This window comes from Bombus terrestris, chromosome 3 (assembly GCF_910591885.1).
Source record: "Bombus terrestris chromosome 3, iyBomTerr1.2, whole genome shotgun sequence".
Taxonomy (NCBI): Eukaryota; Metazoa; Arthropoda; class Insecta; order Hymenoptera; family Apidae; genus Bombus; species Bombus terrestris.
Window position 1 is genome coordinate 11,895,026 of NC_063271.1, and position 13,996 is coordinate 11,909,021.

At 37.0% G+C, this 13,996-nt stretch overlaps 1 protein-coding gene across 7 annotated transcripts in view; it reads left to right on the forward strand.

The window, feature by feature from the left end:
• Positions 1-13,996, forward strand: part of LOC100648315 (phosphatase and actin regulator 4B) — a 397,768-nt gene that overhangs the window by 41,278 nt on the left and 342,494 nt on the right. The window contains exons 1-2 of one of the 7 annotated variants that reach the window (XM_048404203.1): positions 254-521; positions 596-2,084. The exons of 5 other annotated variants lie outside the window; for them this stretch is intronic. In XM_048404203.1, coding sequence (XP_048260160.1) covers positions 2,051-2,084 — 34 coding nt within the window. In that variant the 5' untranslated portion in view covers positions 254-521; positions 596-2,050. Of the gene's footprint in view, positions 1-253; positions 2,085-13,996 lie in introns of those variants that run through there. One more of the 7 variants, XM_048404202.1, reaches the window with a different exon arrangement.

A 13,996-nucleotide genomic window follows, 5' to 3' on the forward strand; every position in this document is an offset into this window, starting at 1 on the left:
CAGCACGATCGAAATCCCATGACCTTCCTCCCCGCGATAGTCTGCAAGTACTACAGCCTATTTGCGTCAGTTCAGTCCCTATAGATTGTGCATCGATACCAGTCTATTCTCAGCTTGGTACGAGCACGACACACCATGTCGCGCGCTCACTGCCAATCAAGTGCCGCTCTGTTGGCCACAAAGGTGCTCTCCTATCGTTGTGTGAAGCGGATAGTTCATGATGGCTCCGGTGTGTTGGTATAATTGAAGTGACGGAAGCCCGGTAAGGTGTGGTGGCCACGTTCTTGCACGATGTAAACAGCTCGACCAGGTCGAGCTCCAGTGCACCGGATACCGTTGACGAAGACGGCCGTACGTGGTTTTGCTACTCGACATTCTTCCACGAGTTACGCTAGTTAATGGCGCGACGCCTCTTCTCGATGTCGTAGTCAATGGATCGTTCGCTATTGCTTATCGACTTCGTCAACCTTCAGACTCTTCGTAATCTTCTATCTTCATTTTCCTATATTTTTCGCTGTCAGGTATGTTTAGGTGTTTTTGATAAGTTTTGTCGAATCTCTTTAATTGAATTATTGAAGATTTCTTTTATGCGAAGCTTTTATTCGTGGCCATATGAAAGATTGGTGACAACACAGTGATACGAAAAAGTGAACGTAAACGTTAAAGGACAGATAAGACAAAGAGCGACGCTCAACGACTGTCTCCGTCTAAAAGACGTAGCGTCGTTTCGTCGGAAACGTAGAATAATCAACGTGGAGTGATTAAATCGAGAGACTGCTAAGTACATTAAATTGACGTAATAACGCGAAGCATCAGTCCCCGAGGTGTGATTACAGTCGCGGTGGACAATTTGCGATATCAGACTGCGTTAGTTGAATACATTGGATTAGCTGTACTCCGTGGATCGATGGAAGATGTATCGTCACGCGATACGGTTCAAGTGCATCATCGAGAAAAACAAACAGGGAAATCATATCTGCTACCAATAAGAGAAAAGTTCTAATCTTTCAATTTCTCCTAGCCTATATAGTGTAAGGTAACATTCATAGACTGTAATAGACTGACAGTGTGAAAGTAGACACGCACGGAGATCGTAATGTGGTCGTTGGTTGATTAATTACTAATCGCGTTCTAAATTAAGTTCGTACGAGCTATCGTTGATTAAAGAAGCTTGTTTAAATACTGTTTCTACCCTCGTATCGCAGTAACGAATGTGTTTTTCACGTGTGGACTGCTCATTAACCAGTTCACGAAGTCTGCAACTCAGAGACAACACAGGCGAAACACTGATCAACTGGTCACCTCTGCGGTACAACTAGATTGATTGCACGAAACTCTGGTTCCAGGCCATTTCAGCTGACCATCGAACGTCTGGCGATTAAAAGTGCTCACGTGTGAAACCGCGTGGTTTGTCACGAGACGACGATCGAACGCTAGGAAACAAAGGACAGGCGGTCGTTTACTGGCGCAGCGACTCGTGAAAAAGATTTCTCTTTGTCCTATGAGTCAGGCGAATCGTAGAATCTGAAGAGGCGTCTCGATGTTGCTCTCGAACCTGGGCTGGATGAAAGAGTATGTTCATCGATCGACTCGGAGACCTTCGATAAAATCTTCTTCTGCGAGACGTCCTTACCTCTCTCTTGGCCTTATCGCTTGAAACGCAGCTCTAGAGATAGTCCAGGTCGACCTGTCGTCGGCTCATGAGTACACGACGCGCAATAAAATCGCTCCATGCAAATCCATGCCGCTGCTAGTCTTCGTGGGATCGTTTCGTGAATATTCAACAGGACTCGGTGAAACGGGCCATTGATTGAACAAAGAACTTCCGTGTGGAAAGTGACGAACGGTATCGCGACGATGAGGAACGACTTAACGGGGAACCTTTTGGCCCGGCCTTATTATTTCGCATGACGCCGCATACAGTTCGATCGCGTCATCATGAACCTTGTTTTCGCCAGCCTGTTCCAGTACCGGTGAATACCGGTGAATTGTTTCGGGATACTCGTTGATCTACTGTCGCTACCGTGGAACATCGCCGGTGCTTGATGAGATGAGCTTGTTGCGATTCGGGCCTTTTAAAGATGGTATGTCATTTTTTATCAAGTTTTTCATCAGGTTTTGTTAGCAACATTTTATTCCTTGATTATGGAATTGAAATTAATGAGATTCCAATAAAATTGCTCGTTCTTGTCTCGTGCGATATTTTGTAGAAAATGAAGCAAACGAAATTTTAAAAGTTTCTTAAATGTGAAGAACATACTAGTGGGACTAGAGAGGATAGTATGTTGTCATTAAGTAACATACTTTCTTTTAATTGTGTTATTTATGTATATTGCATAGACTTTTATAAAAATAAATTCGCCATTTCCTATCTTTCTCGTATTGCTTGTGTTATTTTGACAACTTTCGCTTATTTTATGAACAATATTTCACATTTATTTCTTTATATACGATACGATCTCTTCCAAACAATTTATTGGTAAATGATTGTCCACGCATTGTACGAGAAGCGCTACCACAAAAGAACGTATCGTTTTACATAATATCATACAACGTCGTCGATTTCGTGCTTTCGATACCGGCAGCTCCGATATAAAGCAGAATAACAACCGAGGATTCGATTATTTTACATTGCATTGTCAGAAACGCCGATTTGTCAACCGGATTGCGAATACTGACAATCTGTTTTTTTTAATTTGCGACAGGATGAAAAAAGGAAGTTCCACCTTTCGGAACAATTCCATTTCCTGCATTCCATTAACGACGGCGGGACGTTGCGATCTGATTGTTAAAAAATATCCAAAATGTTTTGTGCCCGCCGACCGTGTAAATCCATTAATCTGATTGCATTGATCGCTGCGACCACTTGCGACATAGAGATACGCGTGTCGCAAATTAATTCATCGAACGAATGAATTTATCAAATCTTTCCGCTAACTGCCAGCAACCGATCGTGATTATTTATACAAAATGCGTCGTGTTGTGACGGAATTAAAAATTATATTTTATGCGGTATAAGTGAAATATTATACCTACATCTCGATGTGTCATTTTATATCATGTTATTGTTACTTTACCTTAATATCAACAACGATCATTATTAATATTTTCATTTATTTACTTGTAATTTCTTTATTTCGTCACGGTTCTTCATCTTATCTTTTTAGAATATTTATATTAATATTTCAAGTTTACGTATACACGTAAACGTTATATATAGTTGGAAAGGAATTTGTACGAAAATAATGTTTACCCGTTATTAAATTATTATTCGACACATGGCTCCTTGTGGCTCAAGCATATTTACAGTATTAATGTTATTCTCGGCGCTTATTATAGGCACTTATAAATACAGGCAAGGATATACATAACACCATTGATCGGTGTAACGACGTTTCATCGTTACCTATTTCTTAATACGTAGGTACGTCGAATAAATGGGAGATGGGGTAATCGAGAAACCATAAAATGGAATCCCCGTTAATAGAGGCAGCTCCGCTGTACATCGAGCTTGCCAACGCAAAAATACGTGATGCGCATAAAGGATCAAATAAAACGGAAAGCTGGTTATCGCTGGAAATGTATATAAATGTACGGAAATGTATAATGCAGTATCGCATTCCGGAATTTCTGATGCGAACGTCCATTACGTTGTTATCTCAAGGATCTTGATTACGATATAAAAATGAGACGATCCGATTCTAGTTTACTGATCTGCTAAATAATATCCTCGCCATCAGTTAAAAGCTGATACTTTTTAGATCTAAAAAAGATGGAATCTCATTTAGTTTCTGTAGGTATTGATTGGAAGACAATGTTGCAATTGTACTTTATCCTTTTATCCTTAGAACAGAAAGATCGGTTGGATCATTTTAATCCATTGACTAGTCGGTCGAAGGTATTATTCTTATTAAAGAATATAATTATTGAAAAATTGTTTAAAATAGATTGATTCGAATTATTTCAAATATACATAGGATCGATTTATTTTCATATTTCAAATGAAACAATTTATTAGAGACTATGCGATGCATATAGAGATATAATAAAAATAATGATAAAGAAAGGATTAATCTAAGAGATTGAGAATTATATCATTTTCCTCGGTTAATACATTAAAGATTTCGTTTAAAGATTTGTCTAAATTTATGAATCAGAAGTATCTATATTTCAACCAATTTTATTTTGCTCCTATAATATTAATTTTCTTTTTAAGTTTTTCACATTTCCTGAAATGTACAATAACTCAAAGCTTTGATCAACAAATACAAGTAACTGGAAGCGTTGATTGACAAATATGAAATCACGTAAACCACGTTGTACGACGTATGTACGATGCATAGGAATTGAGAAGAGACACTTTATTCGAACGAGAAGTATTCTATTCTGCATTGACTTGGCGGCGACCCACGCGATGCATTTAGGTCATCGATTGAATCATGACCGAGGAATAATGCTTTCTATAACCTTCAAAAATTCGAACGAGACGACTCGTCGGAAGGAGTCGCCGCCCTTATGCATCCTACGTAATTATCATTCCCAACTATTCACGGCTGTAAAAAAACCTCGCAACTTTTAATACATCGTGAAACTTTTCAATAAAGCCACTCCCTCGAAACTTTTTATCTATCTCTATATATCTCTTATCTTGATTTCTTTCGTTCTTTTCTTTCAAACTTTTTAATTTTTGCTTCTGTTATACGACATCCCGCTGCTATAAACTACCATAAAAGTAGTTGCAACTATCTTATTTATTGCACAACAGAAACGATATTTTTCGAATTTTAACAAGTATCAATAACTTAATATTAACGTACAGTAATACAATTTCAAATCTATACTTGTGCATTCATAAATTCCAATGTTATGTGTACTGAAATTACTGTACAGCCAATATAATTTCTTATATTTCTTTTAATAATTTCATACATATCGGTAATCGAATTTTTCGTTTTTACCATGGTCCATACTTGTCGAAAAATCTCGGAAAGTTTGCGGAAGCTTCGATTGGTGTCCCAAACATTTCAAAGCATTACATCGAATTCCTATTTTGGTGGCGGAAACCGCGAACCAGGCACAATTTTCCACGGCATCGGGCTCGGGGACTGGCTGCTATTTGGTGTACGAAAGCGAACTTCCGCTAGGAACACGGCTTGCAATGCCCGGCCTACTTTATATTTACCTCGACGCGAAAGGCGCCGGAAGAGCCACTTTAAAGGACAAACATTTTCAGGTTTCCGCGGCGTTTTCAGCTGCGCCACGCGATGACAAGAAAATCACCACATCGTCTCCGTTCGACGTAGCTGTAGTTTGTGACAGATATAGAAATATCATAAGCTATCCAATTCTCAGATTTTTACACCATTTTTGTTTTAATCTCGTTTTAATTCCAAGGAAAAGAATTTACATGTTTCAACCTTCTTTTTTTTTGTTTGCTAAGAATTAACTTTCGTTGAACAAACACGAATAATATAGCCGAAGAAAATGTCCGAAGAGTCGAAGTAAAATTCGTCATTGTTAATTTCTGTTTAATCTCAAACGGTGTACTTCTTTGAGTAACAAACTTCTCTCGTTTTTTACCATTTTGGTCAGTTTATTATTAAATATTTTAAGCCACTGTAACCCAAATTTTTTTCGCCAGTATAACAGAATTTAGGTAAACTGAAACCAGCGAGTGTCAACCTTCAGATGAATCTGCGAAATTTTCGAAAATTTTATTAAAAAGGAAGAGATTTGTAACTTTGGAATCAGAATGGGGTATAATATCCTATGTAAAAATAAAATTAGATTATGAAAAAATGAAAATCGATGGTTAATAGTAGACAATAGTAGACCTCAAAGCGTTGAACAAAATTTTGATATAAAATTAAAACGAGAAATCACTTGTTAATGATTCTTTTTATTTGTTTCAAACTGAAGAAAATTCTTGTTTCTTCAGAAAGAAAAACGTGATCGGATAGTAAATTGCTCAAGGTATATAAGAGAATGAAGACAGTTAACGATGATAGCCATTGATATAGCTGTACCTGGAACTGTACAGACATCTCTGTTGAATCAAGCAATTACATTTATACGTTGAATAAAGTAATTACAGAGTATAAGGAGCTAAACGTTCCTTTCGAGCGCACAAGGTGAACTAATTACCTCTGCATCGTGCTGGCACTTTTTCGATATTTCAATTCAAGCGTAGTCGAACGCATTGAAATTTTTGATTACGAATAATTCGTAAAATATTGAGTACTAGACACTTTGATGGAATTTTTGTAAACAGTCTAACGAAATTTATCAGTGTGTAAAGTTTGTATTAAATCGACGACCTAAGGGTCCTACGTTCTTCTTGTTGGCTGTGGAAGCGTTTCATTAAAACTTTACTGTTCACAATGTTTCATTAAAACTTTACGCTATTAAATCTCTGTCGACTCTGGTTCAATAACAATCGCAGTATCAGTAAAAATTAGTCCTCTATATCATGCGATAAAAGTTGCATACACCTTGACATATCCTTTCTATTTATTTTTTTCAATTTTATTTGATTTTATCATTCAGTAACAATTTAGAAATTACGTATCTTTAATCAAGTATAATAGTCCTTACCCTTTAATTGCTTACACCATTTAACAGCGTATATCATACAAATAATTATATACACTTCTAATACGTATTTGTCACTATCGATATAAATCATTTGTTCATATAATAATCAGGCTGAGGGATTTTATGAAAATTCATATGTTTGAGAATATAATTAAAAAAGTGGCACATCCGTAGAAAATTGTTTCACCTAGCAAAGTAATATCAACAAACACGACATATGTATTCAAGTATTTTATACATTCTCTCCTATTATTTGCTATGAAAATGCATAAAAATCCGCACTATAATGATTACTACTGCTTCCTCGGTTTTTTAGGTGAAAGGAAAAGATTCTAAATTTGCGCTCTCATAAGCGAACGAAATTGCAGTTATATTGTATAATCTGCACTAGCTCAAGCTTCGAATTGTATCAATTTTAGTTCCTAACATCTAACTGATTTTACCTTTTTATTACGTTTCTTTCGCCGAGTATACATTTCTCTCAACCTAAGGGTGTACGATGGAGAAACCTGAAGGTGAGAAGCACTTCGGCGATGAATACGCAGGCCGAACCCGACATCGTGAAAAGGAAAATGAGAGGGATGAGATAGAAACGATCTTCCTCGTAGAGGGTGACTACGGTTACATAACAATGAGACGTCACGGCGTCGTAGACGCTCCGAAACACTCACCCTTCTTCTTTCTTTTCCCTTTCGCATCTGTTTCTTCAGCAAGCTGCTGAAAATGTATGTATATCTTCGATCAAGCCGGAAGACTTTCCAGCTTCTACCGGATGGGTGCACATTTGAGTGCTTATTCGTAATGTTAGTTACGTGAGGGTAAATTTCACAGAAATTGTCTCGGATATTTTGGGATAGATATTTTGAATTTGTAAAAGTGGGTCAAAGTCTCAACGAGTAGAATATTGCGCAAAGAAACTGTGCTTTTTTACTTGAAGAAGAATTGAGCTCATTGCAGGATATAATAGATATATTGCAAGAAAAAGTCTTGCACTACTTTTCACGAAATAAATCTTTCGATGTATTTACATACTCGGCTGCTTTTTAGAATTTATTTCGAAGCAATTTGATTTATTCGGCTTTTACCAAATGTGGTAATAGAAACGAATGAATTTATAGACAAATATTTCGTTCGAGGTTTGCAAAATGTGTAACTTTAAGTAGATATCGCAGTCTACATCGGTAAATATAGCGTTTATTTGACGTTGGTATTTGCATGTTTCACGATTTATTTCCGTCTAATTTTTATAATAAATATTTGCATTTTCCGAATATTTATGGAATAAGAATACCAACTACTGTCGAGCGGAAAAACATATAAATTATTATTCATTTTAAGTGCTTAATTTGTAAGTAATAAACGTAAATTAAATTTTCCTTTGGCGTATTTCGCGTCCAAGAACTTCCACTCTTCCGATACGTTCCCGTGACGAAAGGCCAGAGGATTCGCGTTCGTTTTTCTCGCATTCTTGTTATTTTCGCATGATCGTGAAAGTTTGATTATGTAACGCGCGTGTGTCGATCGCATATTGATCGAGGAATCGGAAGTAGCTTATGGAAAAACGGCAAGGTGGTCTGATAGGAAATGCGTGTTCATGGTGGTTGCATCGGAGTTACTCGTACCAACGGTTGAAAAGTTGGAAAATTTTACAGGAGGGAGACAAATCTATGGGATTTTCCATGCTCCGGCTTTTCCCCTGCTGCTGACTTGTTTATTCCATTCATGTAGGCACGAAAGTATCGATAATAAGGTCTCTGAGTCCAACTGTCGCTTGTTACGTAAAAAATTATTTATTTCCAATGTGTGTCTTTTTTTTAGATTAGAAAGATAAAAGAGTTTGTATGTACTAGAAACTATCTGATTTAGTTCTTTGAAAAGAAATACGAGGAGAGAGATATATCAATATCATATACATCGATTTAGCAGGAAATCCAACTTAAAAAAAAATTCAGTTTCCATCATATAAGTAAATAAATCTATGAAGTAAATTGTACAGTAGGTATGTTTTGATAAGATAAATAAAACGATACGAAGAAAATATGTTGAATTCTTGAATCGATCGTATTATACTATTTTCAAGATTCAAATTAATACGTCGAAAACTACGAGCAGTAATTTGCCTTACTTTACGATCCTCGAGCCCTTTTAGTTTTACAAACATTGTCTGATAATCATATAAGATCGATCTTGCGCCTCGAAATATATTCTTAGCGGTATCGACATCGCCAACCAAGGCCGGAATCGTTTATCATTGACATTAGCTGTCAGCTACGGGGTTTACGCGCATAATCGAATGTCCTATAGAGCGGCGAGGTAATTACGATATTACATCGATCTTCTTTGGAAAGAAAATCAGGGCTCGACTGTACGCTTTGCTTCTATATTAACGTTCGATCTCCATTTAGAATCTCTGTTGCACGGCTCTTTGATCGCGCACCCTTTCTCGTTACACCAGGTGCTGTTTTAAAATTTAAATTCGCCCGCCGTACTCGAGAAAGCACCCCGATACCGTAACGATCCCGCGAATCGAATTTTGTCCAGGAAATTAGCGAGAATCCAATTTTCTACGAAACGGTGAGAACGCATTCGAAAACTAACCGCGGAACTAATTTCGTGAACGAAGTTTCCACTCGTGGACGTAACGCATTCGATATCCGTGAAATACATGGTTGGTTCTTCGACCCGGCTTGCTAATATTTACTTTCTACAGGAGAACGAAAACTAGCTCGGCAACCGGCGTAATACCGTCGACGAAACTATTTCAATAACAGGCCGGCTCTCACCCCCGCCGGAAATCACAGAATTGCCTTCGCTGGTTCCCCTTATTTTCTATCATCTTTGTTTCGCTCATGTCGAAGTATTACCACCGGCAAAGGTTCTGCGTGTTTCTTACGAGTAGTTTAATGAAAGATGCAGGAAGAATGTTTTATCGTGTTCCTTTCGCCATAAAAATCTTTGCGTCTTCCTTGATTTTTTTTAAACGTAAGTAATGTTCGCTTTTTTCGACAACACATCAGTTTCAGTTCCATGCATTTGATAGTGCTTGGTCTGCTGTAATGTAATATTTTAATCCCCTCGTTCTTAAGTTATTTCACAGTCGCAAATTACAATCAGTAATTTTTCTATTTGTTACTTATATGACAAATAAGCAATTCGTACGAAGATTTTGATACTTATAGATGTGTAGGAATTATTTAGGAAATGAAACTTATTTATAATTCCACGAACATCTTCTAATAAGAGTTTAATTTTATAATTTCAAAACATTTTGTCTATATACAGCTACTGTGGAAACGAGAAAGTTAACCAAATATCGGAGAAAATATTTTCACAACTTTTATAAATTCTTTGTAAAGTTCTACACGAGATACTCACTTGAAGTACATTTTACTATGATGCCCTACTATGATCTTCTGTAGCTGCCTTCAATCTCATAGATGTTCTACACGCTTTCAATACAGTAGCAAGAACTATGTAGAACAATAAATTGTGTATTATCTACGATTCCATCGAAAAGCACAAATTAAAGAAGAGAAGAACTCTTTTAAAAAATCCTACACGAGCAAACTGCTTTAAAGTAAATTCTATTTTCAATCTACATTAAACTTTGTCTTTTATACGATTATCTATCTGCACAGATATTTTACATATTTTCAATTTACCAACGAGTAACTCTATACAATAACAGGTTGTCGAAGGTGCGCTATGAATCAATTTCGCCCCATCGACAAAGTGCTAACACAACACTCTGGCTATTTACGACCGATACATGGATAAACTTTTTTCTAATTATCCTTTCTCCATTACCTGGCTTTTTTTTAGCACGAAAGAAAAACGAAGTTTCTTAAAAGGAGAGCAGCAAGCGAAATACCACATTATCTATAATTACTCGATAGAAAGCGACGATCGTTTACGCACGATTTGACGCTAATGCATCCGTTCAATAAGCAACTCCGCCGGATAAGCCAGGAGGATGCTGCTTTAACTTTAGTCGACGCCATCAATAACGTTCGACGAGCAGAGCGATAATAAATTTTATGCTTCTCAGAGACGTGAAACGAAGCTCGTGGTTACACGCTCTGTTTTTCATCACGGTGAGACTGGTCGCAGTTTTCACGTTTTAGTCGCGGAAAGTCTGAACCATCTCGATACGAGGATCATTGTTCTAAATGACGAGATCGATTGATACAGTCCCATTCATGATGGTATTCGTTTTATAGAAACGTCTTGAATTGCACATTGCAAAAGCTGTTTGGACCTTGAGGTTTAATATTTCTGCAGGATGAGCGCTAAATTTGTATATCTTCAGGTACCCAAAATTCTAACAAGGCATCTAAGGTATCATGGAAGTACAATTATGGCAAATGTGATTGGAAAATTGTAAAAAATATTGACAAAGTTGACGATGTGCCGAAAAGCGAATTGGAACCTTTCGACTTCGGATGATCGTAATTTCGAAATGAATCGACGAAATGAAAAAATTCAAACGTTTCGTAAAGGAAAGTCGATATTCATATATGTAGGTTGTATGTAAAGACATATAGCGTATGTTGTTAATCGGCAACAATGAAATGCGACGAAGTAAAGTAAGCTAGTATGATATGAATGTTCCATGAAATAGGTACATTTCTAATTATCATTATAATTTGTATTCTAAAACAAGATGGAACGTATTGAATATCAAGAATTATTATCATATTCCATTCTTCTCTTCTTCTGATAACATTTCTTCGGTAAAATGTTGGTTGTACCTTGGCGATTATAGAACGATGTCTTATAAGAATTTTAGCCTAAAAGGCTACAAATTTAGTAGCTCCTTTTATTTTGTTTCAAACTACCACAGTTCTCAATTCTATCAAAGAGTCGAAAGACAAGAAAAAATTCCGACACGCAGCGAACAATAACGGCCGATGTTATTAATTAATTAATTCACGGCAGAGCGTTTTCTTCGGAGAACGCGGGTGACATACCAGGCGCAAAATTAACGTAACAAAACGACCGCGTAATACATATTCCCTGTAACTTGTTACTCTACGCGCTCTTCTATTAACTCGTGTATATATGACCAGTCCCCATATCGCATTTGATGTTTTCTTGCTACGATGTAATTTATCTTGTTGCCGTTCCGCGGGAACAACCGCGCCGTTTCATTGACATGCAAAGCGAAACCTCGTGCTTTCTTTATTTTAGAGCGACCTAGAGTTGCGCGAGTTATTTCAAACCGGTTGCTACATAACGCGCGGTCGCGCGCGCTTCTTGTGTCGCATTCCGCGATCGTTATGCACTCGTAACCTTCTGTATGGTCACTCTGTTGCAATCGAGTCACACCAGCCAGAGAAATTTCACGATTACAGTTACGTGCAAATAGTTGCGTCACCTATTTTGCTATTATTCTCTAGATTTCGCTCCAAAACAATGTGCAGTTTTTAAAGATATTTTTCGTTTAGATTTCATAAGAAACAATTAACTTCTTTCAAGGATTTCGCTCGACATAATATTCTAATAATACTCTATTCTTTAGCAACTTCGCACTTTTGGAAAGTATCTACTTTACAATAACTATTAATCGTTAGAAATATTTTTGCTCATTTGCAATTCGATAAAGATACTTACCTATCCGAGTTCCTGCAAGAAATTCTATTTTCACACGTATCCCTGATGGTCTCACACGAGTCTCGCACTCGGTCTTCCTTCTTTCACGCAGTCTTATCAATTCATGAACTTTCACACTCGCACAATAAACAAATGAATTATCAACATTGAATTCTGAACAATGAAATTTGTTCTCGATTGTGCTTCATTTTCCAGGCGAACCAACGTCAACATTCAACGTAGGAGAATTCTTTTCGAAACCTTGTAAAAATGTGTAATCAAGCTCACAACGAAGAACACTATAGTGTAATTACGCACGGTCGGCTATATGAGCGAAGTCTTTGATCTTCAAAGTGAGGACCAATTATAGCTGTAACGCTGCTCTATCTTTTTCCGATTTCTTCCGGCCGAGTCGTTAGCTACCACAAGAAGGTTCGTCATTTAAAGAGCCCCGAGCAGCTTCATTTTGTTCTTTAATTATTCAGACACAACCTCGCGAAACGGCTATCTCAGCATGAGGAGAGGTATATTATACGTTCTAATAGAACCTACTCGGCGTTCGTTGCCCCTACGGCCGACTGATGCCTCGTAAAAACATTCGAGAGCATATCCTGGCGATATTGCAAATCATTGCGAAAGCTTTTGCCGACAGATTCATCATATGGGACATCGCGTCGCGATTTCAGCGACGATTTATGTCCATTTAACAAGAGGAGCTTCTTACCGCTCTGTTTACATGTATTTAAATATTTATCGTTTTCGTTGATATATTCGTAACTTAGTATGCTGATATCTTAGAAGCAGAATTTGAGTTGTAAAGGAACTTAGTAAACAAGAAGGCTAAAAAATCGTATTTTTACGTGGTAATCTTCTAATTATTTTCACCGAAACTTATTATTTAAATACGTCTGAATTTTTCTGTTTTTTTTCTACACTCGTAAAATTTATATCGTTGCTAATATACAGGGAACAGAAAACATTTACTTTCATCCATTTATACGACGATTATTGAGCCACCCACGGTATATCAATCGACTTATCTTACTTTCGATAGCTATATGAAAAGTACGTAATAAAGAAGATCGATGCTCACTCTATTTTAATATAGTGTCAATAAATTCCGTTTAGTGGCACGTTTATTTTCCGATATATCATGTACCCTCTCTCTAACTCTATCCAATTTTTTATCCTCAGGTCGATACGAAAACCCATTTCAGAATGGGTTTGATCGTCTTTGAAATTCATTGATTTCGCAAAAGTCGCCAGAATGATGAAACAACGATAATAGTTTACATATAATGTTAACTCAACTTTACTCGAAACTTGAATGCACAAATTTTAATCAACTGTAACAATAAACTCACATTAGTGAAGCGTTCCAAATTCTGTAAAGTGACTTGTTTCAATGAAAATGAGAGAATAGAAATTTGAAAGAATAGTACAAAGTCAAACAAATAATAATGAAATAAGTTGCCAGTTACTTGAATGGGTCTGAACTTGGTTTGATACATGTCATACCTTTGTTCTTCTTAAACCATAAAGCGAGAGAAATTTACGATTTGGGTCAGCTTCAGGATTATTTCCCGTGGAAAAATATTTCAAGTTCAATCGTGCGATGTCGGAGGGAAACGGAGGAGAAATTTTCATGACGCTTCCACGAACGTGAAGAGCCTTTCTGGAAACTATCACGATGGTCGGTGGCATTAGCAAACTAATCCTTTCACACAATTTACTCAATAGACTGTTTGCTCCCTTGGAAAGTTTCTAGTTTCCGCGCGAAAACGTCTCTGCATCGCGAAACGCTTTACAT